The sequence below is a fragment of the Vombatus ursinus genome, unplaced genomic scaffold (genome assembly GCF_900497805.2).
Source record: "Vombatus ursinus unplaced genomic scaffold, bare-nosed wombat genome assembly UNPS02014171.1, whole genome shotgun sequence".
In the NCBI taxonomy this organism is placed as follows: Eukaryota; Metazoa; Chordata; class Mammalia; order Diprotodontia; family Vombatidae; genus Vombatus; species Vombatus ursinus.
The window spans coordinates 5,559,105-5,574,175 of NW_020953949.1; the positions used below are offsets into that span (position 1 = coordinate 5,559,105).

The window sequence follows — 15,071 nt, forward strand, 5'->3', positions numbered from 1 at the left end:
ATATATGCACATGTGTGTATATCTAGTCATATGACACATATGCACATAGATGTACACATGTATATATTACTTTCCTAATAGCATACCAGTGCACCAGGTACTGTAAATGTTGCCTCCATTTTACATACAAACACAAGTTTAAAAATATAAAATGTCTTACCCAAGGTCCTGCTGCTAGTAAATAAAGGAGGCAGGAGTCAAAGCATGGTTTGAGCACCAAGTTCCATGCTCTTTTCCTTCCTGTATTATCCCCCCAACTAAAAACATTGGTTTTTTTCCACGTTTGAGAGGGAGAGGTTCTCCAGAAACAGGGAAAACCAACTGAGAATGAGAAGCAAAAGGGGAAGCAGAAGAAACTCTGTATCCTAAGGATGACCCACTTTTCTGGGGCCTAGACCCTGTAAAGCAGATGCTGCTGTCCAAGGTACAGACTTTTCTCAGAATTTCACCCCCAGCGTAATTCTCTGTCTGGACAGCAGAGGGCAGACACATTGGGGGGGGGGAAAGCAACAGTAAGAGAAGACTGAGAAAGGATAGGGGACTACATCTGAGATCTCTGTATGAGGCACTCTAGTGCAGTGGACAGTACAGAGGATAGTCAGAAGATTTCCCTTGGAGTCCTGAATGCAATATTAGCTATTTGACTGGGGGTAAATAAGTCCTGAATTTTCTTCATCTGTAAAACAAGGGTAGGGGCAGCTAGGTGGCACAGTGGATGGAGCACTGGCCCTGGATTCAGGAGGACCTGAGATCAAATCCAGCCTCAGACACATAACACTTACTAGCTGTGTGACCCTGGGCGAGTCACTTAACCCCATTGCCTAGCCAAAAAACAGACAAACAAGGATAATAATGACTGTATTACCTAGCTATGAGATGAGTGAACTTGTAAACCTTAAAGACATATGGAAATGTGAGCTATTATCTCCTTGTCTCTGGATTTTGCTGTAGTTGGTGGGGAAAACAGGATAGATAACCATTGAGGCACAGAGAATGGTGCTTCCAGAGATCCAGAAATGTTGATGCCCATGCTGTTTGGGGCAGGAAGGAGACACCCAGGTAGGTGATGGCATAGCATTGAGTTGGGGCAGTGGGGGGAGGGAGAAGAGAGGATTTTTTTCCCAGTTGATGAATGTATCTTAGGGGAATAGCTAGGGTATTTGGTATCTCTCATCCCAAAGACTATGCCTGTCTATTTTTGCAGGACTGTCTTGTCTTGCTTAAAGACAGATGCATGATAACATTACTAGGCCTTACTGAGATGTGCCTTTGGCTAAAAAGGAAAGAGTCCAGGTTTGAATGGAGGAGAAGAGAGTGACTGTGCTTTGAGAGAGAATGGTTGCAGAGGGCATGATTTCAGGTCAGCCCTGGTGCCATGTCAGCCCCAAAATGCATCTTTTTATCTTCCAAGCTTAACAGTGGGCTTGGGGCCACATTGGTTGGGGTCATACACTGGTTTCAAAGGCCTTTAATTAGAAGTGCTTGCTTTTTGTAGCTCCTAGCTCTTCTCACATTCCTACTCCCAACTCCACCCTGTCAACTCCCACCCTTATCCCACAATAGCCCACCCCTCTCCCTTTCTGACTCCATATCCCCATCCTCTTTCTCATCTGTCTTCCCTCTCTCACTGCTTCTGGTCTTTGAATTAGGCCTATCCTGCAGCTAGGCTCATCAGCACTGGCCCTGGATTCCATATCCTCACACCATTCATCTCCTGGCCTTTTAGGGGGGAGCAGTGTGAGGCCTGGTGAGAGTCCCCACTGCCCCCAGCATCAGCACAGCCAGAGCCTTAGGGCCAGCGTGAATCTTCTGATGTCGAAAAAGGTTAGAACGACGGCTGAAGCTCTTGCCGCACAGGGGACAGGTGTAGGGCCGGACACCACGGTGAGTTTGCTGGTGGGCAGTGAGGTGGGAGCTGTGACTGAAACTCTTGCCACAGTTGCTACAAGAGTAGGGCTTTTCCCCTGTGTGGGTGCGCTGGTGGGCAGCGAGATTGGAGCGCTGGCTGAAGTGCTTGCCGCACTCAGGACAGGGGTAGGGCTTGACGCCCGTGTGGGTCCGCTGGTGGGTGACCAGGGCTGAGCTCTGGGTGAAGCATTTGTTACACTCCAGGCATCGATGAGGCTTGGCACCCGTGTGGGTCCCCTGGTGGGTCACCAAGTCTGAGCGCCGGGTGAAGCGCTTGGCACACTGGTCACACACATAAGGCTTCTCCCCAGTGTGGATGCGCTGGTGCTGTATCAGTGTGGAGTGATGGCTGAAGCTTTTCCAGCAGACAGGGCAGGTGTAAGGCTTCTCCCCCGTGTGGATGATCTGGTGCTGAATGAGGTGGGAGCTTCGGCTGAAGCACTTGCCACAGTCTGTACATGTATAGGGCTTCTCTCCAGTGTGTGTACGCCAGTGGGTCACTAGGTGAGAATGCCAGCTGAAACCCTTGCCACACTCTTCACATGTGTAAGTTTTTTTGGTGGGAAGGGTAAGCTGGGGGGCCAGGAGCTCTGGTTCTGGTCCAAGTTTGTTCCCTCCTGGGGCTGAGCCTTCCCCACTGCTGTCTTGGTAATATTTCTCAAGGATGCAGGGTTTCTTCAGAACAAGAATGTCCAGGGTTTTTTTAAGGTCTTTTTCAGGTAGGACCAGTTTCTTCTGGCTCTTCTTCAGGACGCTAAGCTGCTGACTTTCCCCTGAGCTCTCCCTGCTGCCTTCTTGCTCCATGGCTTGTGGGACATCCCCATGGACTCTTCCCAATCCAGTCCCAAGCATCTTTGCATCACCAGCAGCTTCCAGTGGAATAAACCCTACTTTTCCAATCTTTACAGCTTCTGGATAAAGAGAGAATCAGACAAAGATTTTAGAAAGCAAAATGGGGGAATACACTAAGTTCTAAAGGGCAGACACTTCTGTTCTGAGGTGAGGAAGGATCTGAAAGGGAGAAAAGAACTTTGAAAGGTATCTAGTTCAGCTTCATTTGATAAAGAAAACAAGCCCAGTTAGGGAAAGTGAGTTGCCTAGAGTCATACAGCGGAAAGAGAAAAATATAAGAGATACTTCAGAGAATCAGGAACCAAATTCTGCAGAAGGGCACCAACACAACTAAACCCTCAGGAAATGGGGCAGGAAATGAAAACAAAAAAAGGCCCGCACAAAACAAATGAAATCTGGGAGTATTGGTTCCATTATTCTTTATCTCTTTTTATAACGAATGGGAGGAGCTATGTTAACTTAGAGAATAAGGGAAAGGGAATAAGCATTTACTAAGCACCTACTAGGTGCCAGACACTGTGCTAAGCACTTTACATATATAATCTCATGGGATCCTCCCAACAACTCTTGGAGGTAGGTGCTATTATTATCCCCATTTTACAATTGAGGAAACTGAGGCAGACAGAAATTAAATAAAGTCCAGCTGATACAGGATTTAAACTCAGGTCTTCCTGACTCCAGGTTCAGAACTCTATCTACAGCCTGGCTACTAATCTAGGATCATAAAATTCCAGCTCTAACTGGTAGTTCTCTTGTCCCAGCCCTTATCCATGTAGATGCCTCTCCTGTACTCCTTGGTGACAAGAGCTAGAGGACTCCCCCTTCCCCTCTAAGTGAGGTGCCAGGGAAGCTCTGCTGAAGGGAAACCGCAGAAAGAGACAACGGCTTGGTCATCATTGTAGCCATGGTTGAACATACCCAGCACCAGACACGCCACTGCAATAGAGGTCATGGACCATTTTAAGAACTGTAGCTATAGAGTTAGGACTTTGGAAGTCACCTAATCCCATCCACCTTTAGCACCCTCCGTGGATCTCTGCTTGAAAACCTCCAATGAGGGGGATCTTGCCTCACCTAAGGCAACCCATTTGACTAGCAGACAGCTTTTATAGGCTGTTATTCTCACACTGGGCAGAAATCAACCTTACGGCAGCTTTTGCTCCTAGTTCTGTCCTCTGAGCTAATCCCTCCTTCATGTGTTTACCCTTCCGATCTTTGAAGATAGCTCTCATGTCTTCTCTTTGTCTTCTTCAGGTTCCCCAAGTTCCTTCAACTAATTTTCAAGTTATGTGTTATATAGTCCCCTCATCATCCCAGTTGCCTTCCTCTGGACATACTCCAGCTTGTCAGTGCACATTCCTAAAATGTGCTACCCAGAACTGATGTGCCACAGTCTGCCTGTAGGATGTCAGGGTATGTGAAGAGACAACATTTAGGGAGCCAAGGAAGCTGGGAATTCAAAATCACCGTCATTGAAAATCATTTCAAAACCCTGTCCCGATTTGCTGCCAGCTATACTCCTGGACCTGAGAATTGAGAGTGTAGATGGTAGACTCTTAATAACTGTTTCTGAAAGTGCATTGTCTTCTGTTGGTTTGGACAAGCAAAAAAATGCCAGTGGTGGCATGGTGCCCCAGGTACCAGGCCTAGCACTTATAGGGCAGACGCTCTCTATTTCGATAACCCCTAAACAGCCACTGGAAACATTCAACATCAACATCTGCCCTGAAGGTCCCCTTGCTCATGTGGGTTAGAGTCAAAACACAGACACACTTAGTCTGACATATAAGGCAGTCAACCAAGAGATATTTCTGCAGGCACATGGGGAGAGGAGGATGGCTAGACAAAGCCCAGATGTGTTAATTATACTATTCCCTCTGCCTATAATCCTCTTCTATAATTCTTCTGTAATCTCTAATTCTCTGTCTGAACTGTTCCTCATAACTTTCCCAGCTAAATTCCTCCCCATCCTTTAAGGCCTAACTCAACTGTCAAATCCTCCAGAAATACTTTCCCTGATCACTCATTTGGAAAGGACCTTTGTTCCCTCAGACTTCCAATGACGCTTTAGCTGTTCCTCTGATTTTTAAGGAAAACTCACACAAGACAAGTGCTCACATGGAGGTCAGAAGAAGCGATACAAGGACACTCTCAAGGTCTCTCTGAAGAACTCTGGAGTCTATTGTGAGACATGGGAGACATTGGCACAGGATCACCCAGCATGGCGTGCCTGCATTAAAGAAGGTGCTATGTTCTGTGAGCAAAGCAGAATTGTGGTAGCTCAAAAGAAATATGAGATGCACCAATTTGGAGACATCTCCACTCCAAATGTTCATATGGACTATTTGTTCCTAACCTGTGGTAGAGCTTTCCAAGCTCCCACTGGTCTGATCAGCCATAGTCAACTTGCTCTGCCTTGATCCCAACATGGTGACGCCATTCTGGTCCTCTGTGAGCACAAAGGACAACCACTAACTAGCTGTTCCTCTGTTATGCACTTAGCAGGTAGTATTTTGTATTACAATTACTTATGTGTCATTTTCCCTGCTAGAAGACAAGGCTGATGACACTGCGGTAAGGGTAGGAACCAGCCATTTACCTCAACTATGCATCTGCTTCATTTAACAGAGCATTGTAAGAAGAATTCAGGGCGGGGGCAGCTAGGTGGCGCAGTAGATAGAGTACCGGCCCTGAAGTCAGGAGTGCCTGAGTTCAAATCCGGCCTCAGACCAAACACTTGACACTTACTAGCTGTGTGACCCTGGGCAAGTCACTTAACCCCAATTGCCTAAAAAAAAAAAAAAAGAAGAAGAAGAAGAAGAAGAATAATTCAGGGACAGAGTAAGTATGGAGGAAAATCCCAAGAAATAGAGACCTACCAAATGGGCATCAGTAGGTGGTCACAGACTCAGGGTATAAAATATAAGTTTCAATAGAAGGATGTATCAGTGGGAGGAGAGGGATGGAGTGGCGAAGTCATGAGTTATATGCATCAGAGTTTAAACTCCCCAAACGTCAGGGGCACGGGGCACTTTAGAGGCCACTCCCAGCATAGAAACCATAAGCAATTGGATCTTCACCTAAGGCCAGGTCATTTTTCTCCTGCACGATATCTCTGTGGAGGTCCCTCTGAACAAGGTCTGGCTGCCTCCACTCCTCCTTTGAAAGGTATACGGCCACATCCTCCAAAGTCACTGGCATCTGGAAAAATATGACAATCCAGCTCTTAGTCTCCACAAGCAAGAGTCAGGGACCCACAAGACAAGAAGTTTGTAATTCTACAACAAAAGTGACTTGAAAAATCCAGAAAGCAGAGCTGGAGGACAAATGATAACTAGGTTACCCTAAGGAAGAAGAGGCTAAGGGATGACTTTAAAACATGAGTTTCAGGATTTTAATATATAGTTACCAATTTAATATGTAGTTACCAGTTAATATATAGTATATGAATTATATATCAGAGATAAAGTAGCAACCTATTATGTTTCATCTCCAGTAAGGGCAAGTCAAGAACATATATAAGCTTCCCTGGTTGTTTAAAAAAAAAACAAAACCCTTTGCTTTTTCAGGCCTTTAGATCTGTGTCCTCCTCCAGCTTGGTGCCCCACCCCTTTTCTACGCCTGGAGTTTTCCATGTTAACAACTTCCATGCCCCCAAAGCACCTTCATAACTGGTTCTACCTGTGATATCAGAATTGAAAACATCAGCTTTTCCTGATCAAGATTCCATCCATCTGTATAAATCCTAATGCTGGCCTATCTCAAGACTGTTCCAATAGTTGGGCTCCCCTGGGTTTCCCTACTGAATGTGCTGTTTCAGTATGGGTGTCATGTAAATCCATTGCTTGAATCTTGAAGGTACAAGTTCCTAGCCCCTGTATGGGTAGGCCATCATGCTGCTCTGATGGAGCAAAACCGAGCCTTCTCACATATCAGTTAGAAGTGCCTGGAAAGCTGAAGTTGGGAGTGCCAAGGTAGGCTAATATTGAACTCCCTTCCTCCTCGTCCTACGGCCCAAAGACCATCGTGCACAAGGCATAGCAACTATTCTGGTTGTATCCAACCCTAGCTGCCCCTATCTACCCATCTGCTTTGGGCTCCCACACTCATATCTTCTTGAACCTCAACACTTCCCTTACCTGAGTTAAACTAAGCCTTTCCTGAGCACCAAGGTTCCCTGTTAAGCCAGATATCTGACTGAACCTGGGCAGATATGTTCCTACCTCAAGATGACCTCTGAAGACCTTTCCAGACCTGGGAGAATGTACTACTGATAATCCATTACTACTATGCAAGCCCCAACATTTGTATTGTATTTTAGATTGAAAATGACAATATCTGGACTAGACACGTCAAGGGCAAAGGAGGTGTGTAAGGGAGAAGAGGAGAGGCAGAGAGAATTGTACTCCTTTCTTTCAATCAATCTGTCCCTAAAAGATGGAGGGTGATACTCATACTCCTCTCAAGATCCTAACACTCATGGTAGAAAGTCCAGTTTCAGGGGCAGCTAGGTGGCGCAGTGGTTAGAGCACCGGCCCTGGATTCAGGAGGACCTGAGTTCAAATCCCACCTCAGACACATTAACACGTACTAGCTGTGTGACCCTGGGCAGAAAAGAAAGTTCAGTTTCAGGGTCTCATACTAACTAAAAATTGTAAGAAATGCTTTTTAATTCTGATTCCCTCTCAGGGGATCTGGTCCCAGACAGAGAGCCCCTCTGGCTCTGGAGCCTCCCTGAACCTAGGGCCGAACAGAAGCTGACATCAGAGCTCTCTCCAGGTCCCTTGGCTTCTGGCCTAGCTAGAGCAATTACCTAAGTATGGACCTAGGGACCCTGCAGAGAGAGTTCAGGAGGTGACTGTGCCAGCATGTCTGTATGAGCATCAGGAGCTAGAGTGGGCCACTGGCCTCTGCAACTGTACAGGATGAAGGAAGAAGGATGTAGGGAGGAAGACAAAGACAGAGACAACAAATATGCTCACCTGGGACCAAGCAGTAAGAAGTGCAGCTGCCATTTCCTGATCTCTGGTGCTCCCCCTTTGGGGAAAAATAGGAATCTGTGGAATGGGAAGAGCTGAGGGAGAAGAAAGGAGCCCTTAGGGAGACCAGCTCTGTCTTTCTGCTTCCTTATTCGTCAAAAGTAGGAGTAGGATCTATCACTTCTCATCCCAAACATGAGAGGATTGCCTACTGTTTATCTAAGCTTTAGAAACAATCATCAGGTATCTGACTCCACATAAGGACTTGCTATATGCAGCAGGTACGGAGTCACACCTCTAGAATCCCAGCTTATCTTCCCCCACCCCACCCCACCCCACCCCACTCACCTTTCTTCTCTCTATGCCAAGGCCCTCTGACCTGTCCATAATCTATCCCCAATTCCTCTCCCTTTGGTTCTGTGTTTTACCTCTGTCTGGCATAAACTGGGGCTGCTCCTTAACTTGGCAATTCAGTATCTCTTGTCTCGGTAATGGGCTCTGCATCCCCTCTTCCTGGCATAACACCTCAGACTGGCATTCTTTTGACTCTGACTTGAAGGCTGATGACTTTTGTGCTACTCCCAAGGGCACCATCTTCCCTGAAAGTACTTCTTGTCTTTGCACAGTGCCTGGAACCTAGAAAAAACTCCAGTCACCACAAGACCAGGCGATGGGAAACATATTCCCAAAAAAGTTCTTATTACCTCACATCTGAATTATTGCAACAGCCTCCTAATGAATTTCTCATCGTCCTAGTCCATCTTACACAATGATGCCAAAGTAATTTTCATTAAGCATAAATGTGACCATGTGACTCCTTTATTCAACCAACTCTATTGACTTCCTATGGCCTCTAAGATAAAATAGAAATACCTCTAGGTTTTAAAGCACTTGCCCCAATCCATCTTTCCAATCTCATTAGAATGGGTTGGGCCTCAGATACTTACTAGCTGTGTGACCCTCTGGCCCTGGGGAAGGCAAGCAGGCTCTGCAGCTTGCACTGTTTGCCTGAGTTTCCTCATCTGTAAAATGAGCTGGAGAAGGAAATGGCAAACCCCTCCAGTATCTTTGCCAAGAAAACCTCAAATGGGGTCATGAAGAGTCAGACGTGACAAAAAATGACTGAACAACAACAAATTTATGAGTGGAGACAAAAAACAATCATTACCCAGTAGTCAGTCTTTTAGAGATGAGTCTTGGAACTTAGCTGGGTTGATTCTTGAATAAGAAACACACACAGACCATCACCATGTCCCTACTCAAAATTTTTTTCTAACTTTATAGAAACTATCAGAGCTTACACTCAGATAAATAATATAGCCTTCAAGGACGTAGCATAACATCAACACTGAGCTGTGATGAAGCATCAGAGAAGGACTTTAGCAGAGAACCATTGAGTCTATTGGACATTAAGATTCAGATTTGTCATTCCTTTATTTTTAATCATGTGTCAATTTGCCACAACATGCAGATCTTAATACAGGCCCTGGGATACAGAAAGAAAACACCAACATGATCCCTGATCTTGGAAGGGTCATACTCTAAGGTGGGGTCTAGAGGCAGAGAGAAAAAGGTGGGAGAGAAGAATGCTGTTTTTACCAAATTCTCTTGGCACTACATGGAAGAGAGAAAGCATCCTACTTTAAGGAAACAAATATACCTATCTGCTATTTTTCTAGGCTTCCTCTCTCTGATTGGGAACTCACTTAAAAAAATCAAAGCTTTTGTTGAAATTGATGGTTGATTTAATAGATTTTTTCCTCGCCCTGTATCTATAGCTCTCTCCTTCCCCTGAAAATATCAGTCTTATTGTAGGACAGTAAAAATGATATTAGATCATAGTCAAAGGACTCTGCTACTCACTACCTTTGTGATCTTGGGACATGTCACTTAATGTCCCTATCCTCCAACTTCCTCCCCTATAAAATGAGGGGGCTGGATCAGATGACTTTGAAGGGCCCTTCTAGCTCTAACATTCTACAATTTTAGTAGTTTTAATACTTCTATCAGTCCAAGGAATCTGGACAGGAAGTTCCAGTCCACTTGCCTCAGTCCTGTCATTATTTCTTACCTGGGGAATTCTCTCTTTATCCCAGGGAACCAGGGATTCTCCACGGTTTGCAGTTGTCTTCTAAACCTGATGGTGACTTCACTCCAGTTGCTTGTTGTGTCCTTCTTCCCTCTTGTGTCCCAACTGCTCCAGCTTCTGACCAGGATCCTTGAAAAGGCAAGAAGCAGAGGGGGTCGGCAGGGACATGCTCGTCTGTCTAATTCCCCAGGTTACTGCAAGCAAAAGGAGTTCCTTTTAGATACTCAAATACGTTCCCGGTCAGAAAGGGATATTCCTAACCCCTTCCTGAGCTACCTACACACACACAGTCTTCTGAATGTGTCTTCCCTTCAAGAAGCAATGTGAGATAGTAGCCAAAGTACCATACTTCCAGCCAAAGGTGTGTTCAAGTCTTTGCCAAGACACTTATTAGCTATGTGATTGTGGGTAAATAATTTAACTTCTCTTGGTCTGACCAACCTCAACTATAAAATAGGCACAATGATACCTATACTACCTAAGGATGTTAAAAGGAAAGGGTTTCATAAATTATAAAGCATTATGGAAATATGCATCATTATTGATGATAATAATAAGAAGAATATTGTAGAATATTTTCTTGTTCCATCACTAAATTAAGAGCTACAAATCCCAGACTAGCCTAAGTGGACAAAGTTTAATTACAGAAGGCTGAAGTTGAAATAAGAACCCAATATTTCCTAGTAGGGGGGAGGTCAGGGTCAAAAGGAAGAAAGATGGGAAATGAAGATCCTCAGGGTCCACCAGCACCTGGACCATAGTAGGCACTGAAGTGTTTGTAGATTTAAGCTGAGTGTGTTTAGACATCTTCTTTCCTCCTTGTCCTTCAAAAAAAAAAAATGAAGAAAGAACTACAACCTTTTGATCCAGGCTTAACATCCTGTCCTCTCACTAGCAGCAGTGTGGGGAGATCAGTGGCAAGATCAGAGGATTTAGGGTCAAGGAATCAGGGTTTAAATCCTGCCTTTTCTTCTTATTAAGTGTGTGACCATAGGTGAGTGACTTGGCCTCTCTGCCCAACCTGTAAAATGAGATTGGACTACACATCCTGCAGGGGGCTCCTTCCAGCCCTAACATTCTAGGATTATCCCTTAGATCATAGGGTAAGATCCCGGTATAGTGCCTGCTTCACTCTAGATCTTCCCAAAGTGGAGGCATCCCGTTCATCCTTTTTCTCCTCTTTCACACCCACATGTTGGCCCCTCCCAGCTCCTGACCTTGACCTCACTCAGGTTGCCAGTCTGGCATCCTACCTAGCCCAGCCCTCACCTGTCTCAGGTCCCAGGCGACCTTCCCCCACCAACCCCCTAGGACTCACCTATGTAAGGGCAGTGGGGGACGGGATGCCTGCAGGAAGAGAGGGAGAGGGGGAGAGTGATTCCCTCTGGCCCTGGGGAAGGCAGGCAGGCTCTGCAGCTTGCACTGGTTGCTGGGAACCAGCGATGGGGGCTGGGATCGTGCACACAACAGGAAGTCGCCTCCGAGATCCCGTGCCCCTGCGCAGCTGCAGCCTTATAGGCGTCCAGGGATTAGAAGATTCCGAGATCTGTGAGAAGCACAGCTGAGTTTTAGAGGGCACCCCCCCTACCCCGACTCCCTTGACCTGACCCCGGAGCTAGACGACAGTCTGATTTCAGGATATGGAGTGTTAACTAGCTTTTACCCCTGACCCACCTGCAGCTCCCCAAGTCCCAGGAAAGACTCTTGGACTGTTCATCAGCTTCCTCTGAGTACACACACACACACCCACCCACCGCTCTCCTGGCTGAGAGCCCCTGAGTTCTGCTAATTGTTGGGGGGAAACACAGCCCAAAGGAGCCACAAGCACCTTCTGTGGGACTCTGCACAAGATTTAGGACAAATGCGTTTTCCTCGCCCTAAACCTTCAGGTACACTTGCCAGTCCCTGCCTCTCCTATTCTCTGAAGTGAGAGAAGAATATTATGGCTGTATTATGGTACTATGGTAACCTCCCAAAGGTTTCTGGCATCAGACACCAGCTCCCTACTTTGACTCTGACACAGTTTCTGAGAACTGATGCTGATATCAGGTCCAGTGAAAGGAAAACTCTTCTTTTTGCAGTTCTTCCCAACCTAAACTGGAGGTGGGAGGATAGGAAGGATACGACACTGCAATCATAGTCCAGAAAGGTCTCTAGACTCTACTTAGAAACAGATGAGGAGCAATAGATATGAATCCCTCCCATAAGAACCTCTGCCCCCGCCCCGCTAACATGTTAGGAGGCTTCTAATTGAAACTTGTCTTCTTCCTTCCTTCTTTTTCCTCCTTTGCTCCATTCTCCCTCCCTCCCTCCCTTTCTTTCTTCCTACTCCTTTTCTTCTTCTTCCTTCCTGGTTTTGGTAATTCTTTACACTAGACCTCTGAGGCCTGGTCATTGAACTTAGCCGTTGACCCCTTTCCAAACTTTCCACCCTCCTTCATAGAAGGAATCCTTACCAGGGAGAGTGCTAAGCTTTTTCCTAGAGTTGTTTCCTACCTCCAAGGGTGGAAATATCATTGGCCCAAGAGGAATACTGATTTATTGGGATTTGTTATTGTTATTGTTTCTAAATACTTAGGAGTGGGAGAACCTTGTATTGTTCTAGCTGAGGTTACATCTGTCTAAGCAGAGGCCAACTAATAACTTTTCTTCTTAGTTGATCAACTTAATTAGATTATGTGAAAGTATAGTAAAACTATTGTTCTATAAGAAATAATGAGCAGGCATATTTCAGAAAAATCTGGAAAGACATGAACTGATGCTGAGTGAAGTGAGCAGAACCAGGAGAACATTATACATAGTAACAGCAGCACCGTGCAATGACTAACTCTGATACTTAGCTCTTCTCAGCAATACAATGATCTAAGACAATTCCAAAAGACTCAAGATGGAATATGCTATCCACATCCAGAGAAAGAACTATGGAGTCTGAATGCAGATCGAAGAATACTATTTTCTCTTTCTTTTTTTCTCGTGGTTTTTCCCTTTTGTTCTGCTTCTTTCACAACATGATTCATGTGGAAATATGTTTAATATGATTGTACATATATAGCCTATATCAAGTTGTGTGCCATCTTGGGGAGGGAGGAAGGAGAAGAAATTTTGGAACTCAAAATCTTATAAAAATTAATGTTGAAAACTATCTTTACATATACTTGGAAAAAAATAAAATACTATTAAGAAAAATAAGAAAGTATAGTAAAAAAAAAATCAAAGCAATAGATAAGTGTATCAGAGTGACACATTCTATTCACTTCCCAATTCCTATCCCACAAAGACAAAAACAACTTTTTCAGGTTGGAGTGGAGTTTTCCAAGATGTGGTCTACCAAGACTTCTTTTAATTTCATCACTATTCTCCTAACTCTGGTCCTCCTCTACCTCTAACCTGAACTGTTTTATTGGCTTCAAAATTCCAACCAATAATTCTTTACATAGGGGTAAAAATCAAGCTGATGTATCTGGAACTAAAGGTTTACTGTACAAGATGTAGGACCTGGGCAGCTTTCCTGTGACTAAGAAAAGCCAGTGGAATATACAGGTTAGGGAAATATAACCAAAAAGGAATTATTTGTCCCAGCAGCAGAACCCCAAAAATGGATTAAATGAATCTGGTACATAATGGTCCCTGAGCAAAGCCCCTCTGTTAGACTACAGTGCCTCCTTCAGGGACTTCTGCAAAAGACAGAGGTTTGGTTCCCAGCAAAGGTGTAACTAGTCTGGAACTAGCAGGGCTTTGCCCTAGGATGCCAATATAGGGATGGCACACTTCCTCCCTAGGAGAAGCTGTCACCAAACACTACCTCTTAGAATTGCCAAGCAAGCTGCCACAGGGCACAACCACTGTCCCATGGGTCCCACATACTTCCAACTTCCTATCACTGTGCCTCTTGAGGAGCCATCTTCCTCCCCACACTCTGGGTAGACAAAAGTTGACTGACCCTTTCTCAGAGGGACTGTCCCTCCTGCCTCCATCTCCATTTTCCCCATTTGGATTTCTTGACACCATGCTCATTTCTCTTATCCGCCCTTTAAAAATCTCTGTCCTGTTCTGTTTGTTAACATAATGCTTTGATGCCTCCTCATGGTGTGGAAGTTATTACAGAATCTCATAGTTAGAAGGTACCCCAGAGACCATCTAGCACAATACATATGTGAACAATAATCCCCACATACCTTCAAAATAATCATTCAGCCTTTCCTTGTTTGTATGTCGTCTGCCCCATTAGCTTGAGAGCTCCTCATGAATGAGGGATATCTGTCTTGATATTCTTGTTTTTTCTAGTGCCCCAGTGGCTTTTTGTTAATCATTGTCCTTGAATTCCCAAGACTGATCAGGCCTCTGAATGCCTCAGTTGTTTAATAAAAGTCATAAATTAAATACCCATTTAAAGTTCCTCTCTCATAAAAAAAAAAGGAAAAAGACCTACCCGTAAAAAAAATATTTACAGAAGCTCTTCTTGTGGTGGCTAAGAATTAGAAATAGAGGGGATGCCCATCAATTGGGGAATGGCTGAACAAGTAGTAGTATATTATTGTGATAGAATAGTATTGTGTTATGAGAAATGGCAACCAGGATGATTTCAGAAAAGCCTGGAAAGACTTACATGAACTGATGCAAAGGGAAGTGGGCAGGACCAGGAGAACATTGTACACAGTAACAGCAATATTGCACAATGAAGAACTGTGAATGACTTAGCTATTCTTAGCAATACAATGATTCAAGACAATCCCTAAGGACTCATGATAAAACATGCTATCTGCCTCCAGAGAAAGAACTGATATTGTCTAAGCACAGACTGAAGCACACTATTTTTCACTTTCTTTCTTTCTTTTTTTAAGTCTTCTTGTACAAAATGACTAATATGGAAACGTTTTATACAATTGCACATGTATAACCTATGTCAGATTGCTTACCATTTCAGGGAGGAGGGAGGGGAGAGAGAGAAGGAGGGATAGAATTTGGAACTCAAAACTTAAAAAGACAAATGTTAACATGTAATTGGAGGAAAATAATAAAAAATATTATAAAAAAAAATAAAGTTTCCCTCTCTCATCCTGGACTTGGATAGAGAGGAAGGTCTCTCCCTTCCTATCATGAACACAGGCAGATAGGAATGTCCTTTTACAGATCCAAGGCCAAGGACTGATTAGTTTGGCCTTTGACCCCATTAACCCATAGAGTTGAGGAAAAATTAATAGACACTTCAAAGCCCATGTGAAGGAGTAACATTCCTTCTTATA

The 15,071-nt window shown here is 44.5% G+C and overlaps 1 protein-coding gene across 2 annotated transcripts; it reads right to left on the minus strand.

The window, feature by feature from the left end:
• Nucleotides 1-1,599: 1,599 nt before the first annotated feature.
• Nucleotides 1,600-11,384, minus strand: ZNF205 (zinc finger protein 205). Of its 2 annotated transcripts, XM_027859647.1 has the most exons (6): nt 11,147-11,384; nt 9,811-10,022; nt 8,168-8,375; nt 7,743-7,834; nt 5,841-5,961; nt 1,600-2,819 (listed from the first exon to the last, which is right to left on the minus strand). In XM_027859647.1, the coding sequence occupies exons 3-6, from the start codon at nt 8,331-8,333 to the stop codon at nt 1,723-1,725; spliced, it is 1,476 nt and encodes a 491-aa protein (XP_027715448.1). In that variant the 5' UTR covers nt 8,334-8,375; nt 9,811-10,022; nt 11,147-11,384; the 3' UTR covers nt 1,600-1,722. The 2 variants fall into 2 exon arrangements, with proteins under 2 accessions (XP_027715448.1, XP_027715449.1); XM_027859648.1 differs by lacking the exons at nt 7,743-7,834; nt 8,168-8,375.
• Nucleotides 11,385-15,071: the final 3,687 nt, after the last annotated feature.